The sequence below is a fragment of the Tursiops truncatus genome, chromosome 7 (genome assembly GCF_011762595.2).
Source record: "Tursiops truncatus isolate mTurTru1 chromosome 7, mTurTru1.mat.Y, whole genome shotgun sequence".
NCBI classification, from domain to species: Eukaryota; Metazoa; Chordata; class Mammalia; order Artiodactyla; family Delphinidae; genus Tursiops; species Tursiops truncatus.
In genome coordinates this window covers 91,489,895-91,502,542 of record NC_047040.1, presented here as the reverse complement: position 1 = coordinate 91,502,542, position 12,648 = coordinate 91,489,895, and the positions used below count along the sequence as shown (strand labels likewise).

Here is a 12,648-nt window from a genome sequence, read left to right as displayed (position 1 = left end):
AATGAGATCCCTGACACATTCTGTTGATGCAGTGATGGACCCCTTTTCTTTAGTTTATGGTGGGGACTGGAAATGGAATGGGGCACAAAAATATCAGAGAATTGACTTTCATTCAGTCTCTCTGGGGTCGAAAGAGGGGTCCGGCACTCCTACACTGCTGACAGAGACCAAACCTTTTATCCTGGGATTCTCATTCCAGATGGCATCCTGGGGCCCATTATAGGCCAGGAGCCCCAGTGCAGTTTATTGCTTAGTCTGGCTTGTCTTTTTATTTGGTCCTTGAATGGTTGGAGTTTAGAGTAAAGAAAGAGAGGTAAGCATCACATGGGACATTTTTTAAAAAGGAAGAAGGAGAAGGAGAGAAGGAAAGCAAGGAGAGGGAGAGTGATTGAGATTGAGATTAGGAGTTTATCTGCCCTCAATTCAAGTAGGAGTTGCCTAGGATCCTCTGGGTGCCAAAGAGATGGCTATGAATTGAGCTTCATTTATGACATTCATTAGTGTCTCCTGAACATTGGTGTGCCAGTGTCATTTATAGTTCTCTTACTGAACAAAAATTATTTAGAAATATTTCAAATTTATAAAAACTTCATAACCTCAATCTTGAAGTTAGCCACCTAAGCTTTATTAACTCTCTCTGCTCCCCTACACACACACACATGAAAACATAATGGTATATGTGTACGTACATACACACCCTATTATTACTTCTGAACCATTTAAGCATATGAGGAAGGCATCATGCCCCTTTGCACCATAATATTGTTAATTCAGTATGCATTTCCTAAGTACAAGGATATTTTCTAACATAATCACAGAATAGTGAAGGAATTCTTGACTATTGACACAATACTTATAGCTAATCTGTAGGCCATATTGACACAATACTTATAGCTAACTGTAGGCCATATTCCCATGTTCTCAGTGGTCAAAATAATGCCCTCTGTAGCATTTCCATTCCTTTCATTACAGGCTCCAAACCATACTGCATTCACTAAGCATATTTAAGTCTCTTCCATCTTTCTTTCTCTTTCATGACTTTGAAAGTATTTTGGCTTGTGTTTAGGCCATTCTCCTTTCTTCATTCCCAAGCCCCAGCAATAATATAAATAGGTGACAGTAGCATTCTCTGATTGGATATGCCATACATCACTCATCTGTTCCAAGGCCTCTGATTGGGTTATAAATATGTACCTTCACAACTCCTTGGTGTCATAAAATACCAGCCGAAAGAACTATGTGGGGTTGTCCCTGACCATTATAAAATTTTTACCCAAACATCTTAGCTAAGCAAAAATCTCCTGATATTTATGTGTCATCCTAACTTCCTCTTTGCAATGGTCCGGCAAAGCCTTCCCGGGAACATTATATCATCTTGATGATATCGTAGCTTCTGCCCCTGCTCTTGTCAGTCCCATTATACTAAGACACGTGTCTGGTACTCCTTCCAATTAACTCCCTAAATCTGACGAGCCAGCCTCTAGACTGGGAATATCTTTCATGAACTGCAGGCTCCTCAAAGGCAGGCAGGAAGCCTTATTTGTTGTCCTAACCTTAGCTTGACTCTCCCATTCTTCAGTCTGTGATTTGCCTGGCTTTTTGGTTGGTTTATAAGCCATAGTTCCTTGTGTCTGTTCTCTCTCTCCTTTCCATCTCTCATTACCATTGTCCATACTAAATGTTTTCCAGGTTAAAATAAATAGCAGTCACAACAACCACAGTCACTATAACCACAGTGAAACTGTGATGCCTTGTTTTAGCCACTGTCCCCACCTCAACATGGTCCACAAATACTGCTACTTTTCAAGCAGAACAGTTGAAGATACTGAGGGACAAAGGGCCCTGCCAGATATAAATCCTGATTGGAGCACCTACTATAAAGTTGTTTTATTCTTTGACCTTCAGTGTTATCATCTGTAAAAACAAGGATCTTCAAAATACACCTAGATCACTGGGAGGTTGAAGGGCTTTAAGGAGATAATCTCACGGAATGTTCACCACACAATGCTAGGTATGTCTTCATACTATAAATGTTGCCTTTTGCTATTATTTGGGGGATAGGGCCACATCCAGAATATAGTCTCAGTCTCTATTGTTATTATCCATTTAATCTCTCGAAAGACAAGCAGAAGCTCTAAGAGGCTATTCTGCTATACATAGGTTTGCATATCTTTTTGGACCCCTCACATCTAGGGTAAAGTATCAGAAGAAACAGAGCCAATCATTGTAGGACCCAGGAATTTAACCTGTGGCCCTTCTGATTGACCGGTAATTTTAGTTTACAGTATTTTAATTTGTGATCATGTTTGCTATGATGTCATAGTAAATATTCCTTTGTTGTATGCTATCTTTTGACCTGTGCAAACTACAGTAATAATAAGAGTACCCTGCACTTGCAAAATCCAAAATTTCCAGAACTCAGAATGCTTACATTCATTAATCTCATCTGACTCATTACATATCCCAAAGTCCTGGAGAGACTAAGTGATAAATGCTTTTTCTGTTTGAGCCAATGAGAAGGCCAGAGTGCCCTTGCAAGGTGTGGGTTGTCACTCACTAATACACAGTTTGTGAAAATCTATTTATTGAGTATTTTTCATGGGCCTGGGCATATTCCAGGTACTGGAAATATCAGGAATCAATGAGAATATCTTGTGGTTTTGATTTGCATTTCCATGATGATGAGTCATGTTGAGCATCTTTTCATAGGCCTGTTGGCCATCTGCATTTCCTCTGTGGCAAAATGTCTGTTCAGTTCTTCTGCCCATTTTTTAATTGTTTTTTTTGTTTGTTTTTTTGATGTTAAATTGTATGAGCTGTTTACATATGTTGAATATTAATGCCTTATTGGTCATATCATTTGCAAATATTTTCTCCCATTCAGTAGGCTGTCTTTTCATTTTGTCAATAGTTTCCTCTGCTGTGCAAAAGCTTTTAAGTTTAATCAGGTCCCATTTGTTTATTTTCGTTTTTATTTCCTTTATTTAAGGAGATGGGTCCAAAAAATATTACTGCAATTTATGTCAAAGAGTGTTCTGCCTATGTTTTCCTCTAGGAGTTCCAGGCCTCACAGAGCTTACGTTCTGATACAGGGGAGAGAGATAATTAAAAACAAACAAAACACATCAGGAAACACCCACTTAGTATATAGCATATCAGGTAGTAGTAAGTGATATGGAGAAGAAAAAATCTATAGGGAAACAAAGTGATATGGAAGAGTTACTGATGTTTTTATATAGCCTGCTCAAAGAAAGCCTCTCAAGTAGCAGAACATTTGTGCAGGAGCCTGAAAGAAGTAAGGGGGCAAATCATGCAGATGTGGGAGGAAGAGCATTGCAGGCAGAGGGAACAGCAAGAACAAAAGCCCTGAGACAAAGAGTGCTTGCAGCTGTCCAGGAACAACTAGGAAGTGGTTTATGAAGCCACGTACAGGGAGCATAGAACGCCGTGAGCATTCACACGCAGTGCTGCGCCAGACTGGGCAGGACTTTGTAGGCCCGAGGAAAGGACTTGGTTTTCAGGCTAAGTTGGGAAATCACTGAAGAGTGTGGCAGAGAGGAGTGATCTAACTTGCATTATTTTAAAAGGATAATTCTGGTGCCATAGTTCAACATAATCATCGAATGGGAAGGGCAGAATCAGATAGGAGCTTATTGTTATAATCTAAGTGAAAGGTGATGGTGACTTTGACCAGGGTAGGATTGGTGCAGGGGATGAGAAGCAGCTGGATCATGGATTTTACTCTGAAGTTAGAGCTGAAAGGATCTACTCAGGGTGTGGTTACAAGGTGTAAGGTAAATAAGAATCAAAGCTGACTCTGGAGTTTTTGACCCGAGCCTCTGGATGGCTGGAGTTGCCATTGAAAAAGATAGGAAAGACTAGAGGAAGATGCTGGGGTATGGAAAATTAGGAGTTTGTTATCGTACATAGAAAGTTCAAACAGTGGTTCAAAGACAGTGGCTTTCAAACTACAGAGTATATCAGAATCACCTGGAGGGCTTCTTAAAACACAGGTTGCTGAAGCCCACCCCTGGTGTTGCTGGGGGTTCCCCCACCCAGAGTTTTTGATTCAGTGGGTCTGGAATGGGATCCATAATTTGCCTTTATAACAAGTGCTCAGTTGATGTTGATGCAGCTGGTACGGTACTGGGACTACATTTGGAGAACCACTACTCTAGTACTGGGTGTATCTGCCGAAGAGGTTGGCTAAGGTTAAGAGAATGCCCAGATCGTTAGATGAGATGAGTGAAATCACAGGTGCTGGAATGTTCTTTGTGCCTTACTGTGGGAGAACCCCCTTAGGGCTAAGATCACTGTGTATTAGCTCATGCCTAAATGGGGAACAGTGGTTTCTGAGTTTTGTTTGATTTTTGTTTTTTTCTGAGGTTTTTTTTTTTTTGTGTGTGTGGTACGCGGGCCTGTCACTGTTGTGGCCTCTCCCGTTGCGGAGCACAGGCTCCGGATGCGCAGGCTCAGTGGCCATGGCTCACGGGCCCAGCTGCTCCGGGGCACGTGGGATCCTCCCGGACCGGGGCACGAACCCGTGTCCCCTGCATCGGCAGGCGGACTCTCAACCACTGCGCCACCAGGGAAGACCAAGTGTGGGTTTTATAGATAAAAACTTAATAATTGTTCTATCCTGAAATTAATCCTGGTATTTAAAGAATAAAAGAGGTTTTTTGATAGAAATACTGTAGAATGAAAAATAGGATGAACATCTACCTCTTAAATAGAGTAATAGTTTATACCTGGAAAATAAAAACCACATACCTACATAATGGAAAAAGCAGTTTTGCAACAATGATCATGACAGTCTAATGGAAAAGTTCCTTTGATAAGCATTTTTTATTAGATTGGTGGCTTTTAAACATTTTCGGCCATGACACACTGTAAGAAATCCATTTTATATCACAAATGATCACATACGTCATCACTTACTTCTGGAGATATGTATATATGTGTGTGTGTGTGTGTATATATATATATATATATATATATATATATATACACACACATACATGTATATATATGTCTCAGAAATAACAGTTTCATGAAATAATTCTCACCCTGAGTATATGACAGACATATTCCATGCTATGCTCTGTCAGTTTTTAAAGTGCTGATTTTTACCCACTAAACTGAGAACATAGTCCACATGGACTGTAGTATTGGACTGATGGTGTTGAAATCTTGGCTTTTCCCTTTTCTAGCTGTGTGATATTGATGAAATTACTAAACTATTCTGTGCTATCAGTAAAATGGGGAAAATAATATATCTACCTTACAAGGCTGTTATGAGGATGAAATGAGTTAGAGAACTTAGAACAGTGACCAGCACATAGTAAGCACTATAAAATTATTAGTTATTAAAAGTGTGTTCACAACCCACTAATTTGTCATAACTTGAAGTTTGCAAAAACCACCTCTTCAGATGACCTAGATCAATCTCACCTGCTACCTTCCCTTACAACAGACACAAATTAGTAAACTAAACTTAACTTCCTCAGAGGCAAATTTAGTAAACACCTTTGTTTTATAGGGAAGATGAAAAAACTGTATTTCCTTCTAAACCCTTAAAATGTGCTTCTAAAATGTAAATCTATGGGGGAGACAAGGCATGATCTCTTGGAAATCCAAAGCATAAAAGGAAAATCCTCCCTGAGATGATGTTTTATTCATTGGTACAGTGCCTTGCATTTAATGTTTTCTCAAAAACTATTTGTTTAAAGTAAATGGAGGGAATTCCCTGGGGGTCCAGTGGTTAGGACTCTGCACTTTCACTGCCGAGGGCCTGGCTTCAATCCCTGGTCAGGGAACTAAGATCCCACAGCTGCATGGCATGGCCAAAAAAAAAAATAGTGAAAGGAAACCTTACTAGAAGAGTTCTTAAGGAGAGCAACTGATTCATATGGATAATAAATTAATACATTTGTAATTTATGAAGAATTTCCTGTTCATTTATATCTTAAAATCTGCAAGTCCATGCTTCCCAAAATGTGTTATGTGGAATGCTAAATGGATACATAAAAGTTTGAGACTCTGAGAGAATCACAATATATAGTATAATAATAGATTATTTGCAAAAACAACCCCAAATTGTAACTGTTGAAATGGAATAAAATTTTATTTATCTCCCAGCAAACAGTCCTAGGTGGGATTTCATGGTAGCGATAGGACACTCTGCCCGACACAGTCATCCTGGGATCCAGGCTAATGGAGCGTCTGCCATCTTCAAGCTTGGCTTTCAAAGCCATTCCAGTTATCACCGTTCCAGATCCCTGGAGAGGGTGAAGAGCACAGAGGAAAGCCTGTGGGAGGTTTTGGGGTGAGAGGTGGGGTGTCACACATAGCCTCCTACTTACCTTTCATTTGTCAAAACTCAGTTACCTGGTCACGCCCACCTGCAAGGAAGGCTGGGATATATGGTCTACTCCCGTGCCCTGGAAGAGAGGAGAAAACAGATTTTGATGCCTTAATAGAAGACTCTGTAAAAACATAGTAAAGATCTATTACAAAGATCCTTGTTTAGCACTATTTAGCTCAGTATTTCCTAAATGCGTTTGACTGTGAAACTCTTGTCTCTCGGCTCCTGTTAACACACTGTAGAAAACGACATACTTCGGGAAAGACTGCTATCAGGAGAATATCAAATCCCATAATGAAAAGAAACCTAAATTTTCCAAGGATGATAGGAGAGATAACTTTTTAAAATGTTTTAAAATATTAATTTTAACACAAATACAGAAAACCATGTAAAACAAACTGTACAGTTTAATGATCAGGTAAACACTCTTGAAGTAGCCACCCAGGTTAGGAGATAGAAACTTGCCAGTGACGTACAAAAAGCTTCGTAGCTTATAACCTCCTCACTTCCCTCAAAAGGCAACTCTGCACAGACTTCTATGATAATCTTTTTTCTTACTTTTTCTTTAGATCTGTAATCTGTGTGGGCTAGCCATTAAGTTCAAGCTTGTTTTTATGTATGTCTTCAAATCTCTTTTAATCTAGCTTCTTCCATTTCTTTCTTTTTTTACTTCCAGCAATTTATTGGTAAGGAAACAGGTCACCTTTCCTATTGAATTTCCCAGTCTGTCTCTTAAATTGCATCCCCGTGGTGAAGTTTAACATGTTCACCTGTCCTGGAATTTCCCATAAATTGGAAGTTGGATGCAGAGAGTTAATCAGATTCGGGTCTTTGGCAAGACTCCTCCATAGAAGATGTGCTCTTCTTCAGGAGGCACGCGAGGTGTGGTTATCCCTTTTTATGTGCTTGGCTATCATTGATGGTCAAAGCCTAAACTCTTTATCATTTAGGAAACACAAAATGGCAACCTTCCAATTCTTTCATCCTTTCTCATTTCCTTGTGGAAGTACTACTGTAAGGAGAAACTTTGCCCAAACTGATAATCACCTACTGATCTCTCCATGGATCCCTTATAGTCATCTGCTTTTGGAGAATGTAAAAATCTCCTACTCCCAGGTTTAGTCTTCCAGTTTGGTATTCTTGGGTATGTCAGATGCCCATTTTTACCTTCTTCTTTCTCCTGCTGGATGCTGATTTCACACAGTTCCGTAACTTCAGTCATTGGTCCCCACCTGTTCATAGTTTGAGGTTTGTGGAGACAACTTGTCACTTCATTTTACTGAGCATATAGTCTGTATGGTTTTGACTTTGCTCTCTTTGTTGCATTATGATAGACAAAGAACGTTTATTTTTCATGCCTGTAATGGGTTTCTCAGAATCTCTGAGAAATATTTTAAACAAGAGAGGCATGAGTAACATTTTTCAGGCAATTTTTCTATCCTAGAGGTTTTCTCTTATCAACCTTTGAGAATCAGGGTTTAGTTTCATTCAAAAATTTCCTTACAAAGCATCGCAATGGTTTTTTTTTATTTTTTGCCTCATGAAAGACAGAACGCAGAACTACTGACTGACAATAGGGCTAATTGGCTAAATGAGGGAGAGACACTCTCAGAATTATCAGAGATACCCTGTAACAGAGTAAAGGCCTTGGGTTTCAATATCTGATGGGCGCTGACAAGGCCAGGCCTTAGGGAGTCATGCTTATCTCAAGACAAGAAATTTACAGAGCGACTTCAATTCACAGGTACCTGGATTTATGCCAGGTTTTATTAAACTGTCATTGTTAATAGTTCAGTGTTGTGAGAAAAGTATCAAATTATACATTCTTAGTTGGATTTATTGAAGATAAATCATCTAAATTGTTATTTTATATGAGTAAATTAAAAACTCATTTACTGATATAATTTATTAGTTTAATGATAGACTGTAATTCTGGGAAATACCATTTGGATTTTATAGAAAAAGTATGGGAAGGAGAGAAAATATTATATTCTCATTTTATCAGACATACAGACCTATGGGGAACCCTTACATTTAGACAGTGTGATCATGGTCGAGGGTTGACCTTTTGTCTGCTAATGGCAGCTTACAAAAATCCGGTCTTATCGCCCAGAAAGAACCAAATTATCCTACACCACCAAATATTTATTATTTACATACTGTATGCCAGACACAGGACAAGGCTCTCAATGTCTAAGAAAATTAAGACACATGCTCTCCAAATAGCCCATGGGAAGGAATACACACATATCAATACTAGTGCAGTGCAAATGTTTACTACACGTGGTGATTCCATTTATAAGAGTACAGGGAAGTCAGTGGAGGCTCTCAGAGGGAATATCTGATTTAATTTTGACAGATGAATACAAATATTTAGGTCAGGTCCAGGGGTAAAGGCCTTGTTGCTAGAGAGAACAAAAGGTGTGAAGGCACAATGTCGTAATGAAGGATTGAACTTTAAGGTAAGTGCTGGTTTTCAGAGTTCAAAAATCTAGTCTCATAAAAGGGCTTATGTACCAGATTCTACTGGTTCTTATTGGTCATCTCCTTCCCTAGCAAATAAACTTTAGCTATATAACTTTGTCCTTTATAATGAGACTGGTCCAAAGTTGACTTTCAGTTAGTTATCAACACATCAGTTTCTCACTTCTCTATTCAGGAAGTTGACAGTATGTCTTTGTATAAATACTGTAGGGGAGAAAAGATCCCAGTTTATATCTGAAGAGTCTTGATCCAATAAAGAAATCATCTGGGTGTAAGCTGCCTCTGTCATTCTTTTTTTCTTAGCCCACCCTCATCTCCCTAGTGACCTATTCATTATCTTATGAACTTCCAATAAATAGCTAATGAAGAGAAAGGAGTGAGGAGACCCACCAAGTCAATCTATGACCTGTTAGCAGCACTAGGGCAATTTTAAAAGGTAGAATGTACAAATATCACCTGAGATTAGGTTGGATTGTGTTTGTGGATTTCAGTCATCTGCACCTCTTCTTTGCCTGTTTCTATGGATAGCGTTAGTAAGACAGTTAGCTGCAGTGTTGGTTTTCAATATATTAATTTCTAGAAAGTGATCATTAAAGTCTACATGGCTATGAATGACAGGCAGAGAGAGGGTATCATCTTAAAAGCATATCCAGCGGACTAGAGACTGATACGCATATGAGGTCTGAGGGAAGGTATTCTTAAAGACTATCAAATTATGCCCCTGTCTTCTTCAAACCCCTTTCTCACCCAGGTCTAGATGAAGAACTAAGATACAGAATATGTAAGTGAATTGTTCAAGGTTACATAGTAATTTCAATTGTGTGTTCATGTTTGTGTGTGTTATTTTCTCTTTTGCTTTATTTGATGGTTTAGGCTAAACAGGTTCATAATCCTTACACATGCTCCTTTGGTTCAAACATTAATTGATTTTAATAAGGTAGAAAAGTAGTGGAACACTAATCAGGAGTATCTTTTAAGATACTTTCATTTTCTTTCATTGGTAAATCATTTAAGTTATTATTCCTTCCCATGAGAACAAATTGGTGAACTAATAAGAAATTATTTGTAAGCATTTAGCATGGGATTCCTTTTCAGATAATGCAGAATAATTACCTGATTTCAATGGCTCTTCTTGATCATCTAGAGACAATCTGATACAATTAAAACATAAAATGACTTTAAAAGTATTGACAGACGATTTAACTATAAAGCCACATGGATAGTAAATGTGTTTCAATGGCTCTAAACATTTAAAATTAGAAGAGACTTTTGTGGCATTTTTCTGCATATTTCAGTGCCATCCAACATTATCATTTTGATTAACAGCCAAGATTAAGTTTACAGGTTGTTCTTGCTACAATATCTGAAAAGGTAAAGGAATAAAAAAATAAACAAAACATCCCAAATATGGAAATGATGATTTGATGACATCACTTCAGAGACTTTTCTTTTTCCTGTGGCTTAAACATCTATGTGCCCGAGGTTTCTGGGTCTGGAATTACGTTGTAGTGACCATATTTAATGGTGTTTATTGAACAACCACTGTGGGTAAAATGTATACCAAGATTTTCAGGGAGTGATATGGGAAGTAGAAATCATGATCCATCATGCCTTCAAAGAGTTTATAAAGAAAAGGAGACAGAGTAATAAAGAAACAAAGAATGATCATGTAAGGGCAGGTGGAACATATATGTATATGTTTAGAATCAAAGCCTGTGCTCTTCAGCATGGGTTGCTTAGGAAGGAAGAGAAGGATCTGTCATTCTTAAGAGAAAGACTGTCAACGATGAAGCCTTGGTTAGTGTTCTAAAGAAGAAGAAGTATAGGATTTAGGACACGTGAAAGGAGATTATTCCAGTAGGGGGGAACTTCTGAAGGTCCTCTGTGAGTAGAGCAGATGGATGACAGGTAGCAGGTAGCTTTACCTGGCTCAAGAATGTCATATGAGTTGAGGCTATAAGAGGACATGTGAGACCCCTGGGTAGATTTTGATTTTTGCAGGAGATCTTTGAAGTTCATATCTGTACATTTATTTTGCTGAAATGGCAACAGCATGCAGTGGCTCATCTTCTGTGGATCAGAGGTCCTCCCAAATAAGAGAAAAGTTTTGGTACACCGGCAATATTGATTTCATAATTCCCTCTCTCTGTTTTTTTTTAAATGATTTTCTCATTAAAATGTTCTGTGTGATTATTTCTATTCGGCTAGACTATCTGAGGGCACAAGGGACATTATCTTCCTTTTCTTCATTCATTGAAACATCAAAATGCATGCGTCTCTTGCTACGTGGCAGACGAATTTTAGAATAGAGAGTGTTTAATGGATGAAAATAGTCTCATGTGCCTACCTATACATGGGAGATAGAAATGTAGGCTTCATCGTAATGTAGAACAAGAAAGAGCTGTCAGGTGAAAACCCCCCAAACTATTTACATTGAATCCCATAATGGTTTTATTTTCTAAATATTCTGTTTCATACTCTCAACAGTCTCTACCCTGTGGCTGCTGTACGTGTGTCTCCGTGTATACAGATAAGCACGTAGAATTTATCAACAAACACGGGGTCCTTTCTGACTCTGCCTGCTCTTTGATCTTCACAGTCGTGTGATCCACACACAACGCAGAGAAGAACCCGCCATCTGCTGAGGCCGTCACTGAGCTCAAGGACGTGCGCTGAAGACTCACAGGTGCGGCCCTGCCTCCTCAACGAAAATTGCTTCCAGTTCCAGTACAATCTAACAGGTACGGTTGAAAACCACGAAGCAAGGAACCAAGCTGTCATAGAATGGAGCTGGTCCATGGCTTTTGTCATTTCAAGAAAGCCAAGCTCGTGCTGTACTTGCTCTGTGGGGCTCACGCAGGATGAATGGGGGACCTGACTGGATAGGGATGCTTTAGAGGCACTGAAAATCACCACGGCCTCATTCAGACACAGCTCGGGCTTCTCTTGGGCACCACAGGGCTCAGTGTCTGATACCAGAGGACTGTGTAGTCACGCTGATCTGCTCCCTGCCATTCCCTGGAGCGGCAGACACACAGAATGCCACGAAATGTGGAAGCGGTTGTCTCAGCATAGAATTCAGTACTGATGACCAAATGGCCACATGCCTGCAGAGGCAAAACAATAGCCTTTTCCTGAAACTAATTCCCCACGGAGGACACAGCGGCACTACCGAGATTTCTCGTGTAGAGAACCTCCTAGGGAATTCTATGGGGCTGTCTGATTGTCTTTATAGGTAAACATTGACCTGGCGTATGTTCCCTTTTTCTTTAGTTAAAGGTCCTTCGGATCATTAGTTTTCATAATAATTTTTGAGAAATACAGTAAAATTTCCTTTTACTGGAAGAGCATGTCTTTAAAATGCTGATTTTACTATATATGGCTTTGCTCTTCCTATTAAACTCTTAGATCATCTACCACATATGAAAAATCTCCTTAGATAGGGTCTTACTGTATATGATCTAGGATCTTTTTTTTTTCTACCCACAACAACAAAATAAGATTTTTTAAAAAGAATTAGTCATGGGATGGTTTATTCTAACTCCTGGTGTCCAGTTTGTAATACAATTAGCCAAACTGACAAAAGCTTCTCTCATGAGAGAATAATTTTCTTAAAACGAGAGTTCCTGAAATAGTGCATATATCTTGCCCCCTTTCCCTTCTGGGGTACCTCTCTTGGCTCCAATGTACCAAATATACCAAATGATTTAGAAAATTATGTTTATTCCTTGAAAACATCTTCAAGTTTACATCAAAGACTAGCATCATTTCTGGTGGTTGTTGTTGTTGGTGTTTTCCTC

General features: G+C 39.0%; 1 protein-coding gene across 1 annotated transcript in view; it reads left to right on the top strand.

The window, feature by feature from the left end:
• THSD7B (thrombospondin type 1 domain containing 7B) overlaps positions 1–12,648 on the top strand; it is a 764,324-nt gene that overhangs the window by 702,437 nt on the left and 49,239 nt on the right. Inside the window, exon 17 of the mRNA XM_033860221.1 lies at positions 11,448–11,589. Coding sequence (XP_033716112.1) covers positions 11,448–11,589 — 142 coding nt within the window. The remainder of the gene's footprint in view (positions 1–11,447; positions 11,590–12,648) is intronic.